Raw genomic sequence first — 14,155 nt, 5'->3', positions numbered from 1 at the left:
CAGCCATGGCTGTGGAGCTCCCACCATTAGCAGCCAGGATAGGCTACACACCCTCACTCTCTCCCTGCCACCTCTGTCCCCACCCCACCTCCAAGCCCCTTATGGGTGGTTTCTCATTTCATCTTTGATTTAGGGGTGAGACCGCACTGCACAAGGCTGCCTGCCAGCGGAACCGGGCTGTGTGCCAGCTTCTGGTGGACGCGGGGGCATCTCTGAGAAAGACGGACTCCAAGGTAACTGGATGTGGAGTGCAAACATCCTCCCAGGGGGCGAGAGCACAGGCACGGTCGCCTTCCCTAGTGCCCATAGCACAGGCATCCTTTCTGTGCTTATGGAAGTGCCCAGGGGCTTAGGAAAAAGGAGGAAAAAATAGAGTGTTTCATTTAGAGAAACTGCAATTTAAATGTATAAGCACAAAGAGAGGGTGTGTGCTTGCCTATGGGGCTTTATAAACCTCCAAACATGCTGGCCTGGGGACTTGAAGTGGCCAAATGCCAGCAGCCAAGTCATAGGGAGATGTGGTCCGAAGTCCTAGGAGACAGGTCAGAACCCCGGTCAAAGACATTGACCCAGCCACCAAGAAGCCCCTTTGGGATTTCTGCTCAGTACTTAGTCAAGTATAGTTTAAAAATCTATTATTTATGTGGTGCTATATATGGGTGCAAAAGTGACCTATGGGCTTCTAGGACGATAGACCCTGCCTTTGGGATGGTTACAATCTTAAATCTGGTGCATTGTGTAATCCTACATATTTAAGTTTCTTTCTATTTGTTTTCTTAATTTATTCCCTAAATTTAACTCCAGAAATCAGATGGAGTGGAAATTTGTTATTGGTAGATTCAGGAACTGAAACCTAAAGAACGTTAACTTGGACACGTAGCCAGCCTGAATCTAAATCTAGCTCTTTCCATGTCCAACCTCGTGTTGTTTCAGCAGATCATTTGTACTTTGGTGAGAAACGCCCTTCCGCCCTGTAGGATGACACACCAACAACCAAGTAAAGTATAATCTGATTCGTTGCCGCACGGGGAGACCTGTGGCGCTGTGGCTTGAAATGTAGTCGATTTCTCCACAGCAGAAATTATGTAAGTCTGGATTCAAAATATGTGAATGTTTTAGTATCAAAGTAAAAGGACAGTGAGGCCAGAAATTGGTAGTGTGAAATACACGCCAACCTCAGTAGACATCAGGAGAGTCCAGGAGAACTGAGGTTGGCCTGTAGCGCGAGTTGTTCCAACTTACAGAGAACTCCCAAAGAGAAGGAGTTGGAAGGTGGAACAAAGGAGGAGTCCTAGATGGTTGAGTTGGTGTAGGACTCATCCCATGGAAGGGTGAGGAAGAGAGAGAGAATCTACATGGAAGACCTAGCCCCACAGAGGATCCCAATGAGCTCAGGGAGTTTTGAAGCATCCTGTGTGAACTCCAAGAAAGGGCCAACCATTGAACCATGGAGGGCTGCAGAAAATAAGGTTCTCATACACAGATGAGGCCTTTATTACACAGTTATGGAATAGCCTAAGATTTGGGCCATAACACAGATAAGTGACTTCAAAGCCTACTTAATGACTCAAGTGCCATTAGATTTACTTAAATGTTGAGAATTGCTGGTGTGCAGTTTTCGCCCTGGACCTCCCTCAAACTGTGATGCCAGTTGTAAAGCAGCTTTGCCTCCTGAGTGGCCCTCTTTTTCCTTTCTGAGACATTCTCATTGTGTGGGATTCTCCACCCACCACCATCTTTGCCCTCTGACTGGTTCTCTGGCTGCCTCAGTTTCTCCCTATGCCTATCCAATACACTTGAGCTCTTCTTGTTTTCCAGCTGATCTGTTACTTGTTCAGCTAGCTAGCTAATTGGGTGTGCTATTGCAAATGGCCGGTAATGCTCAATGTGATAGTCCCAGACTATATTTGCACCCAGATGCCTTGAAGTTTCACCTGATTGAGAAACACAAGCCTTGTGGGCAGGATCAGCAGGGGCCGTGTAGTGGGCAGGGTTGGTCTGAAGGGGACATCCAGACCATAGCAGGGCAACTGCCTATTTTTGTTGTTGTTGTTTCTTTGCTTTGTTTTATAGAGGGATTTTTTGGTAACAGGGTGTGTGTGCTTGCCAGAGAGACAGAGACAAAGAGAGAGAAAGTGAGGAATCACCTTCCAGGTCAAATGGCCATGCCACAATCCCTTCTCCTCCATTCTCCTCTCAGGATTCTGGACACACATGCACATGCACCTGGCATGAGTTTCAAGCCACCGGGTCTAGGGCTCAAACCACTGTCTGCCATGTGGAAGTCCAGCTCCTTAACCACTATGCCACCTGCCATATGGGGTGCCAGTGCCTTAACTACTATTCCACCTGCTGGCCCTTGCTTGTTTTTGTTTGTTTGTTTGTTATAAGGCATGTGTGCTCACCAGAAAGAAAGTGAGAAATCCCTCCCCAGGGGGGTGGCCATGCCACAATCCCTTTCCTCCATTCTCCTCTCAGGATCTTGGGCATGCATGCACACACACCCAGTTTGAGTTTAAGCCACCAGGTCCGGGACTCAAACCATGGTTGACTACATGGGAGTCCAGCGACATAGCCATTACGCTAACTGCTGGTCCCACCCTTGCTTGTTTACCGTGCAAAGCCTGGTCTTACACTCAACTCAGATAATTAAGAAGACAAGGAGATACATGAAATGGACCAGCAGACAAACAGAATCAGGAGACCTGATTCTCAAGCAGGTTGCCCTTAATATCTAAGTTTCTGAACCAGATAAATGAATTCGGTGTTCTTTGGGATTTCATCCTATTTTATTTTACATGTGTGTGTGCTTTTTAAAAAATGCAAATAATTGGGACCAGTAGATGGAGTAATGGTTATGTCACTGGACTCCCACATAGTTGATCAAGTCCCAGACCCATGGGCTTGAAACTCATACTGGGCACGTGTTCATGCATGCCCAAAATGCTGAGAAGGGACTGGAGGAGAAGGAACTGTGGTATGGCCATCCCCCACCCGGGGGGGGGGGATTTCTCGCTTTCTATCTTTTTGTTTCTTCCAGTGAGCACACACATCCTATAGCAAAAATCTTTCTCTCCCAAAAAAAAAAAAAAAAAAGAAAAAAGAAAATCCACATAACTTTATTATTTTTTTAATTATAAATATAGTACATTCCCATACAGAAAACTAGAAATGTAGAGAAACATTCATAAAAAAGCAAATATCAATGGGAATCTCACAACCTACACCTAAATGCTACTTAACATTTGTTTGATATTCTCTCTTTACATGTAAGTATAATTGTTTTTCTCTCTCATTTTTCTTTAATTTGGTGAAGCCATAGTTTACTTGGTATTATATGACTTCAGTTTTCACTCTACATTATGTTCTAGAGATCTTACATATGAAATAATACAAGTACCCTTCATTCCATTTTAGAGATCCTTTAATTCTACCGTTCTGTAATTTGTTGCTTGGTTAAAGTTGAATATTATTCATTATAACTGGATCTCCTCCTAGAATTTTTTGGATAGAAGCAATATCCTGAGACTCTAATGTTAGAGAGTGGTTTCTTGAAAATCAACTCAGAGGCAGACCTCAGTCTACCACTCTGAATATCTGGAAGCTAGGAATTCCAACCTCATTGTTACTGAAGTGAAGAGAAGGTAATCTATCAAGACTGTAAGCAAGTTGAATAAAAAGTTCCCTAGGAACTTTAAAGTGGTAGTTAATTGTTAAATTCCAAATGCATAAAAAAGCTTTGAGAAAGTCCAGAGGTATTGTTACTTTCCTTTTATCCTCTGTGCCGCATTCCCTAATAGGTTATTTGGAGCATGTGGAATTGTGGTCAGCATTATCCACTGAGATAATTGATATGGAGGCTGAGAAATCTTGAATAATTTCTGCAAAACTTATGTGCATTTGTACATGAAGCTATTTCTTTGGCACAATGATCATTCCTCTACCCTTTCCTTAGAACTTAATATAATTTTTAGAATAGATACAACTATGTCATTGAACAAAAATGAGAAGTTTCAAGGAACAGTAAGTAATATCTCCAAACATTCAACAGGATAGACTCCTTCCTTTCTTAATCAATTTCTATTCCATTGCCTCATTTAAAAACAATGTCAGATGAAAGAGGGACCAGCAGGTGGCATGGTGGTTGAGGGTCTGGATTTTCACATGGCCAACCACAGTCTGAGTCCCAGATCTGGTGACTTATTTCCTCACTCTTTATTACTTAAATATATTTAAATAAATATATTTATTTAATTTTATGTATTTTAAAAAATTTTTCTGTAGGGCACATGTATTCACTAGAGAGAGAGAGAGAGAGAGAGAGAGAGAGAGAGAGAAAGAGAAAGAGAAAAGAGGAAAGAGGAAAGAGGAAAGAGGAAAGAGGAAAGAGGAAAGAGGAAAGAGGAAAGAGGAAAGAGGAAAGAGAAAGAGAAAGAGGAAGCAAGCCACCAGGTCTGGAACTTGGACCTCAGTTGGCCATGTGGGGGTTGAGCACCTTAACCACCATGCCACCTGCCGGCCCCAAATAATCCTTAAAAACAATTTAAAAAATTAGATAGGTATACAAATACACGTGTGTGTATATATACAGATAACAAAATAGGGTAGGCTGTGTGAAATTCCATGATCATTTAAGATGTTGATGGATAAGATTTAATACCAAAAATTAAATAAAATGAAAAAAGGTTAACAGTATTTTTATAGCAATATATAGAGAAATACAGAAAAGAATGAAACTAGTTACTCGATGGGAGCTTAACAGTGGTTGTCTTTGTGAGATGATTGGTGATTTTTATTTTTTGTGCTTTTCTAGTTTCCCAAGATTTTTTTAAATCAATACCTGTTATGTTTGTATTCAGAAATTCATTCATTTTTGGAAAGATGAGACTTTTATAAATCAGGGATAACTTGACCCAAGTCCTTGAAACTAGCAAACAAACAAACAAACCAAAACCCTTCCAGATTATGACTTATCCCCCTTTTTCAGTTTCTAATTGTCGCATCCCAGAGTATTAGAAAGAATCCTAAACTAGAAATCGAAATGCCTGCTTCTTTCTACTTTTATTCAGGATTTCTATCTTCTCTTCTTCCAAAAGGATTCAGGTTCAAAACTCCCTGAACTACCCTGTTCTCCCTTGTACAATCGGTTAGACTCTGAATTTCAAGTTCCTTAGATGTAAACCTCACCTGCCAAAGTGATAAACTCTTTCTCTCTAACTTAACCAACCTGATGTGTTCAACCTAGCTCATTTAACATAGATGATTTAAAAGTGTTTGGGTAACTTTAAAACATCAAACATGAAAGGATCCTTACTAGTGAGAAATTTTTGGATAGCTGTTTCTGTAATTTTGTTCTCATTCAAAGTGTTTGTGTTTATTCTTTTATCCTGTGACTTGTAGGGTAACACACCTCAAGACAGAGCACAGCAGGCTGGGGACCCAGATTTGGCTGCTTACCTAGAAAGCCGTCAGAACTATAAGATCATTGGTCATGAGGACCTGGAAACTGCTGTTTGACCCTGGTAGACAGGCCAAGGGAACGTGAGTGAGCATATCACCTGTGCCCACCTGGTGATCGGGCAGCTCCCTGGAAGAAGATGATGGAATCCGTCTATCTGTCTCTCTCCTACAAGAATCTATCTGAGACCATGCCACCAGTTTTTAAGGGCTACCAAGATGTACAATGAAACATGATAGCCCATTAAGAAGGAGGCAGGATACCTGGAGATCTGTGGATTATGAGTTGCACAAAATTTGATCCTTATTGCTTCCAGCAAGTAGCATGAACTTCTGTGTTCACCTGTATCATTTATTTTAAAGATTCAAGGATGTCCATATACATGGCACTGCCCACGCTCTCCTACTCATTCATCTTTCCCCCTATACCACACAGAGCTCCTGTAACTATCCATCAACTAAAAATATATATAGCATCTCTACTCTTTACATTCAGTCTTTGAAGACCACCAGATTGTCTGAAAGTCTATTAAAACCCTCTGGATGTCCCACAGAAGCATAACTGCAAAACCACTTCCATTTCCAAGACTAAATATACCGAGACTCCTTAGTGACTCTGCATGCCCCACACCCCTCCTGTTTCACAATATGGGAGCTGGGAAGTGCCACATGGATAATGTCAACTTGTGTGCTGTATCTCTGCGGTATGGTGAGGTGGCATGGGGGCTGTCTGTGCTCGGAGGTACCTCAAAAAAGTAGCCAGGGGTCAGCCCTGTCTGCTGGGCTGCTCCTGAGAGCCATGCAGGACTGGTTCAGCTTGGGCTGTTTGTGCAGCTCTGTACTGCCTATGTGTAGCCTCTTTGCCTTTCGCTGCAATACAGATGAGCAAAGGAATAAACAAAGGCCCATAGCTAGTTTGCAGACCATTCAATTTTAAGTGCTGTTTAAATTGCAGAGCAGAAAACCATGTGTGGGAACTGTGGTTACCGGAAATGGAGCCCTCTGACAACATTTACTTCTAAACTTTGTGGAGTGATAATAGAAAGCAGCCTAATTGACTTGAAAAAAAAAAAAAGATGAAAAACAAAAACTGGCAATGCAAAAATAACAACATATGTCAAGATAACATACGTAAGCAAGAAAGCAGTCATTGAAATGTTGCCCAGAGGCCAATAACTGTAGATTCCTGATACAATGGAGACAGGGCCCATTTTAGTATTTCTTCTAGGTTTTTGGCTCTCATTATTCCAAGTAAGCCTTGACACAAGGACAAAGCCTTGTATAATGAGTTCCACTGCCAGTTTTCCGAGATGCCTGGATCTTTCTGATGGACGCTTCATCTATTAACTGTCAGGTCCCAAGGTCATGCCTGACAAGTCCATTTTTCACGGATAGGGTAGTTTAATATATTCTTTTTCTACTTTATTCTCCCTTATCATAAAGTTCTTAGTAAAAACTAATATGGCCATCTAGCCAGAAACATCTGTCTGGCAGTGGAAGCGCATTATGTAATCTTGCTGTGGACAAGATGGTACTTATAGGTGCCCTTATTAGGGAATCTGTGATAAACGAAAATATCAGGCGAAAACGTTTTCATAATTTCTGTTCAAGTCTCTATTTGACTTGCTTCTGGGTGAAAACTAAAAGTGGATGTCCAAGGGTTTTGCTTCTGGCTAAATCTGATGTCTCCTGAGCTTCCTTCTGTATTGCCGTTGGACACAGTAAAGTGCTTCCCAGGAGTTTCTGCACATGACCATAAACGACCGTTTCTCTCCATTTAATTTAAAGGTCTGGTGGTAACACGTCACTTACCTGAATCACACTGGTCACGTATCATTTGGAAAGGATGGATATGATACACTATATTAAGTAGGGACAGCCTTTCAGTGGATGGGGATTTTATTACCACAGTCTCTCCATGGTCATTTCAAAATCAAATTGCTGGCCTTATTTCTAGCTGTGGGAGAAAGGGTTGGTTGTAAGTAATTTATTTCCATATATCAGTCTCAGAAATGGAACTATCTTTTGGATTTTACAGTAAATGGAGTAGGGGCCATGGTAGATTGTTTCCAGAAGCTGGAAAAAAATATGCTCCAGGAGAATTTAATTGCTGGGCTTATGCTGGGAGCTGTTCAGCTGGTGAGACTGTCAAGAAATGTTGTGATGACAGAAATATAATATAATCCTCAAAACAGACTGGAATCTGGCTTTGAATGGTGCCTTCCATTCCCTGGATTGGACAGAAATTTGGCTAAGCAGTCAGTTACCCAACTGCCACTGCTGAGATGAAGAACTCAATTTTCATCAACTCCCATCTCACATTTCTCTGTGACTGCTTCAAAGCAGGAAATTTAGAGTACAGGTGGCTATGGGCCAATTCAAATAGCTCCAATTAAAGACACAAATAAATCCCTGGTTGGAAAATACATGAGGCGCTGACTACTGTAAGGATCTTGGTACATTTGGAAATTATTCCAAACCAAGAAAATATATATGTAAGTATTAGAGTCCGATGTTATTGATGGGGAGTGATATATGATATATCTCTTTGAAAAAGCATATGCCTCTAGCACTTGAGCTTTCAAAAAAAAAAATGTGCAGAGCAGCCACATATTTAATGCTTCAACATTAAATCTACCTCCTGTAGTTTTTTTCTTTTTATATTGGTCACTGCATACGACAGTCCTGGACTTTAGAAAGAGCTAAGGCCATATGGCTCAGGAATTTCCATCTCCCCTTTAATGAGCCATCAGGAAGAAGCAAATGATCTGGCCCTGGTTTCAAAACCCGCATAACCTTAGCAGACATAAAGATGTGTACCTACAGAAATGTCATTTCTACAAAGCCTGTGAGAGAGTTCTGTGAGGAGCAGCTGACTGGGCTGCACTCCTTTGTATTTGGCCCTTCCTGTTGTGGCACTGTCTGCTCTGGGATTCCATTTTTAGATTAAGTGGATAAAGGGGGATGAAAAATGAAGAGTTATTAAAAGACAACATTCTGTAGCCTTAAAGGTAGTCATTTTTGCAACCTTCTATTCTAGTATTTCACATTTACTGAAACAGAACACAGTTAGGCTGTGCTTTATCACATCTGAGGACTTGATAAAGAACAGAAGAGAGGATTAGTAGTGAATAAAGAAGAAAATAAACACTGTGATTGGGACTTTTGCTTTGAGCGTGCTTGTTACCTAGATAGAGGTGATAACTGCAAACCAGTCTAAGTTCTGAAATAGAATTTAGCTGGCAAATACAGCTGTGAAATTAGTATCGGCTGGGGGAAAGCCTCCGAAAGGCCATAGCCCTTTATCCTGCCAAAGTGGCCACCTAGACAGAACGGTTTGTGCTAGGGATGGATAGGCAGTTCGTTTTTATTTGAACCTTGAAACAATCTCTCTGCCCAAGGGAATTTTGTAATTCGTTTACTATTGGTTCATCAGAAAAGTCATGACGGGTTTTTTTTCTGTTTTTCTGTGCAAAAATGCGTCATGGTTTTTCTGACAACCCAATAGAACCCTTGTGATAGTCATGTCTTGGAAAGTGTAGGACAGCAGTTTCACTTTATTACATGTCAATATTTAGGTTTTTCAGTTTTAAAAGTAGCACATGCTTTTTCAAAGAAAGTTCTAACACCACAAATGAGTATCATACTCAAAGCCAAGGCCTTGCTCTGTGCTGGAGTTCTGTCCCAGGTCCTGGAGGTGAGCACTGTTAACATTGATGAGCATCCTTGTTTGTATGTGAACTCAGAAATACTTCATTCATGAACAGACCTATATGTAAATATGGTATATGCATACACATTCACACCCTCATACATAAAGATATTTATTTATTTGTATACATATATGCGTATACATATTATACACATATATTGAATAGTTTTAAAAAACGAAACATGTTTAAAGCATGCTAACCATCTGTATATGTGTAGTTAACACCAACAGGCAAGGATAGATTAGGTAACAGAATTTTATTTATTTTTTATTTCACTGTTACAGAACTTAGTTCTCTCATAATATCACCATGCTTGCACATGGCATTTGCTATTGTCTGTGTCCCAAAATCCATGATCGATAGTTCATATCATTGTTTGTTGTTGTTGTTGTTGTTGTTTGTTTGTTTTTTGGCTTCTACGAGACATGAAACCTGCCTTAGCCCCAAGACTCTTCTATGCTATCTTTGGATCTCAAATAAAGAAGAGTTCTTTCTTCTGTGATGCTTACACCATTTTACAAGGCACAGTTTACAAGACTGACACTCAGTAGGTTGTCTAATGTTATTTAATTAGGGCAAGGGACTGCCAGGAAGGTGTAATAACTTAGATCTGGTCTGGGGTCTGAGCAGCTTGGCTTCCTTCCAGTGAAAGCTAATGAAATCACTGGGAATAGCATGATATTATGTTCAAGTATGCTATTTAAAAATAAAAATAGATTGTTGTTAAAATGACTTATTGTCAAATAAAACTACTAATTGCTGTACTTAAATGAATTATGCTCATTTTAGGAAAAAAGTAGAAGAACATCTATCAAATCTTTCTCATTGATTTTTAATATTTATAATAGCATAAAATAGCTTCTCCCCACATCTTAGTAGAATCGCCTTTGGATCTCCCAGCTGTTCTCATTTGAATTCCATACTCAGCTGATGAAAAGTGCTGTAGGTTCTCTGCCAAGCTTCTCAGACTGACCTTTTCTGTATCCCAGTCATGTCCTTCTGATTTTCTGGTCCCTGCAGCAGTCCTTCTTGTGAACTATCTGCCTTGACCATCAATAATTTGTCATACAGTTGCCAGAATCTCCAGATACTACACTCAAAATTACCCTTTGAGGCAAGTATCCTAAAGGACAAATGGGTGTCCACTGACCTTAATCACCTTACAGAATTATGACAATCCTGATCTTGAGAAGTGATCTACCAGGCTTAGTCAAGTTCTTTCTTAGTCACATGAGAGCCCACAATCATGGCTCCTGCTCCTACCACCAATGATGTGGTTAACACGCCCTCGGACATCATCTGGAGGATCGAATTATACCTGTGTCATACTGAGGGGCAGCTGTGGATCTTAAGCTGTCCTCCCACAGTTTAATGAGGATAGTAAAAATAAGTAAGCAAGAAACAGTGCTCCTGGACAACCCACTCTCCTGGGACACAGAGATTCACTCAATTGGGCCGGAAAAGAATGCAGGAAAAAAAATAACTCTTGATCTGTTGAAGCATAGATTTTGAAGTAGAAGTTTAAATATTGGATGCCATGTTCATGATGGATAGGTTCCAGAGTATATGTGTATCCATATGCATGCAATCATATGTTTATGAATCAATCACACATCTATGTATTTAATAATTTATTTGAAAAATCTGTGTCGCTTACTCTAATGCAGTCACCATATAAGGCTATAACAATGAACGTACTAGATACTCCTGACTCTATGGAGCTGGACATCTAGGAGAAAAGGCCAATTCCAACGTGATAAATTCTGTGCAGGCAAACCCACAGAACCCTTGCACTCACAGAAGGTTCCATCAAGGCTTTATGGTAGCAATCATTCAGTAGCCAGTAATGTTTTAGTTCTAACAAGCATTCACTAGGAAAGAAAGAATGATACGTTGCACTTCTATTTTCTTGGAGTCTTGATAGTGTTTGTACAAAATGTATTTGAAACAAAGACTTAAAGGCAAGACTTAGAAACGCTATGAAAATGAAGGCTGAGATTCATTTGTCCTAGCTCTCAAGGACAGGACTAGGAACACAAGCAGAATTTGCCATGGATTTAACTACATATAAAGAACATGAAGTACAATATTGTTGAATAGTGAAGTGGACATCCTTATGGAATAATAAAACTTTTAGCCCCTAGGAGCTGACTACCTTGAGAGGTGTTGTGATTAGGAAAATATGATCTTAGGAGGCTGGAATTAGATTCAGTGATTTTTTTTTTCCCTATTTTTTCCCCCAAAATGGGTTTGTTAAATGGCAGGATTTTATTTTTAAAATTCATTAAAAATCTTGCTTTTTAATGTTTAAAACATCGCTTTAGTGAAGGTGAGATGCTTTAAAATTTAGGGGGAAATGGCCTTTAGATATTTTAAAATTTAAAATCATCTTAGTATGAATTTAAGAGCTAGTGAAAAGAAAACCTGATAGGAGGTGTAACTTCATTCTGAATACTTCCTGAAGCATTATGGATTATGTTGAATATCCTTAGGCCTTCTCAAATACAGTGCTATTAGAAATCTGGGGGCCAGTAGATGGCATAGCTGGACTCCCACCCACATGGCCAACCACGGTTTGAGTCCTGGACCCAGTGGCTTGAAAATCACACTAGGCACATGTGTGTGTGTGCCCAAGATCCCAGGAGGAGAATGGAGGAGAAGGGATTGCAGCATGGCCATCCCCCTAGGGGGTGATTTCTCAAATTCCATCTCACTGTCTTTTTCTCTCTCTTAGAGTGCACATGTGCTCTAAGGCAAAATCCTCTTAAAAACAAAAACAAAAAAAATCTGTTTTACTGCCCAATATTCTCAAAAGTGCTGTGATTTGACATTCTTAGGCTTAAGTGTAATCTAATATAACCACAGAAAAAAATATATCTGCCTAAAAGATACTTGGGAGCCAAGTAAATAAAAGGCAATCATGGAAAATGGATTGGCTTCTGCTACCAGCATGGTAATTATAAGAGGACCTACCCACAGAAATAAAAAAAATGGTCATCTAGTTTTCCCCTCAGCTTCCAACGTTTCAATATTTTGAGCCAACTGGCATCCAAAGTGGTAGTGGAAGCAACTATAACCATCTTGTTTCTTAACTCGTTAGTAAAACACACAAATAGCTTTTATTAGAAAATAGCTTACATGATTACCGAAATTTTCATTATAAAATGGCTCACATAGTAACTTAAATAACAATGTAAATGATTTTTTTAAATGTTAGTGCTTTAGCATTTTGATGCATTTTGAACACGTCTGAGTTTCAATACAACCCTGTGAAGTGGATAATGAAAACAATATATTTAGGTGAATAAACAGAATCTTAAGCAGTGACTTCAACTTGCACAGTGAATGAAAGAAACACATCTAGATCTGAGGTCTTAGAGTGACATTTCTACAATAGACGTTTCCAAGTAAATAATTTTCCGCCATTGCCTTCAATGATGTTTTACATCAGTTTTCAGACTTCCATAAAATAGAAGGTGCAGCTATAAAAAAACATTGATCTGAGATCGCATAATAAAGTTTGGTTAGAGCTGCAGGAGACTGTGAAATCAAAAACTTGAAGTTTTTGTAGTCAACTTGGACATACATACTTCAAGGGGAATAAAAGTCGAATGTTTGGAGACGGGTATATGGTATAAGAATAGATGAACACTGAGGGTTAAGGGCTTCTCTCTCTTTTTTTTTTTTTTGGTGATTCTCAGCATTTAAAAAATGTGAGTCCTGTTTTCCATCTTTGGAAATCACTGTTGGAATGATGTTATTTCTGAATGCTGTACCCAAAAGTGTTGACCTTGACCCTGCCATTCTAGATTCTGTTGCTCTAAGTTTCTGGGCAGGTATGTAAACTCAATTCTTTATGTATAGTTACACACAAAGAGGTCCAATTCACCAGTGGGAAACTATGGTGTATTTGACCTGGAAAGAACAAACAGGCATGAGACAGTCTGAAATTCCAAATATTTATAAGGGACATCTATGGGCAGATAGATGAATATGTAGAAAAGGAATATTTGATCTGGAAAGAAGACAAAATTAGATTAGGAACAAGAACGTTGATAGAGGATAGGTTAAATAAGACTGTTAGAACAGAACAGAGCAGGAACAGACATGAAAGGAAAGTAGCTTTCTAAGTAATTTGAAGTGGCTTCAAAAGTGTGTGGAAAAAGGAATTTAGGTGTGAGTTTGTTTTGGTGCAAAAAAATGGAATCCATCCAAAATTTGTTTTAATAATATGCATTTTCACTAACTTTTTGAAGACCCCCTCATATGAGGATTTAATTTTTCATAAGCATCACATTCAGAAGAAAATGAACTTTTTGGAAAGCAGAGTGAAATGACCACTCCCTGCATTTCTTCCAGTATTTAAGTTTGAACAGTGAACTCAGGGATCATGTAAAAGCAAATCCTTCATTGCAAAGGGTTGTGCACAGGATACTCTGGTATTTTCCAGCTTTAGATTTCTATGATTTTAGACTGGACAGTACACAATTAGAGCCAATTTTTCCTAGGTTCCTGCCAAATAGATAACAATGAAAATATTTTGTAAAAAATTAAAAATCAGTCATTGCAAATATATCCCAAATCAGAAGCAGGGATTTTATGACCCAAAAGTTTGCTTAATTTACACTCACATGTACATGTTTTGCTTTCCCCTAAATCTCTTGAAAAAGATAATGTTTCCGCTAAGGCAAAAAGATTAAAATTTAGGAACTAAGAAGATAGTGTTTCTTCTCCTACTTCTTACCTGTTCATTGTTCGTGAAGTGGAGTCAGAACTGCCACTTGGAGAAGAAATTGAGGAAATTGATATTTTTTTTGCTAATGGAGACATGGAGACACATTCTAATTTTTCATGCATTTATAAGACTTAGCCTCTTGTCACAAGTCTAATGTTTTTATATTGGGTCATTAGAAAAGTCATGATGCATTTTTGCATTAAGAAAAAACAGAAAAGGGACCAGCAGTTGGCATAATAGCTATGTCACT

The 14,155-nt window shown here is 39.4% G+C and overlaps 1 protein-coding gene across 1 annotated transcript in view; it reads left to right on the top strand.

The window, feature by feature from the left end:
* The window catches only part of DGKI (diacylglycerol kinase iota), a 316,603-nt gene extending 308,628 nt beyond the window's left edge, over window positions 1-7,975 (top strand). The window contains exons 31-32 of the mRNA XM_027770499.1: window positions 134-233; window positions 5,401-7,975. Of these exons, the coding sequence (XP_027626300.1) occupies window positions 134-233; window positions 5,401-5,517 (217 nt within the window). The 3' untranslated portion in view covers window positions 5,518-7,975. The remainder of the gene's footprint in view (window positions 1-133; window positions 234-5,400) is intronic.
* The last annotated feature ends 6,180 nt before the right edge of the window (window positions 7,976-14,155 follow it).

The sequence above is a fragment of the Tupaia chinensis genome, unplaced genomic scaffold, assembly GCF_000334495.1.
Source record: "Tupaia chinensis unplaced genomic scaffold, TupChi_1.0 Scaffold000140_1, whole genome shotgun sequence".
NCBI lineage: Eukaryota > Metazoa > Chordata > Mammalia > Scandentia > Tupaiidae > Tupaia > Tupaia belangeri.
The sequence above is the reverse complement of the archived record's forward strand: the minus strand, read 5'-3'. Positions and strand labels throughout refer to the sequence as shown.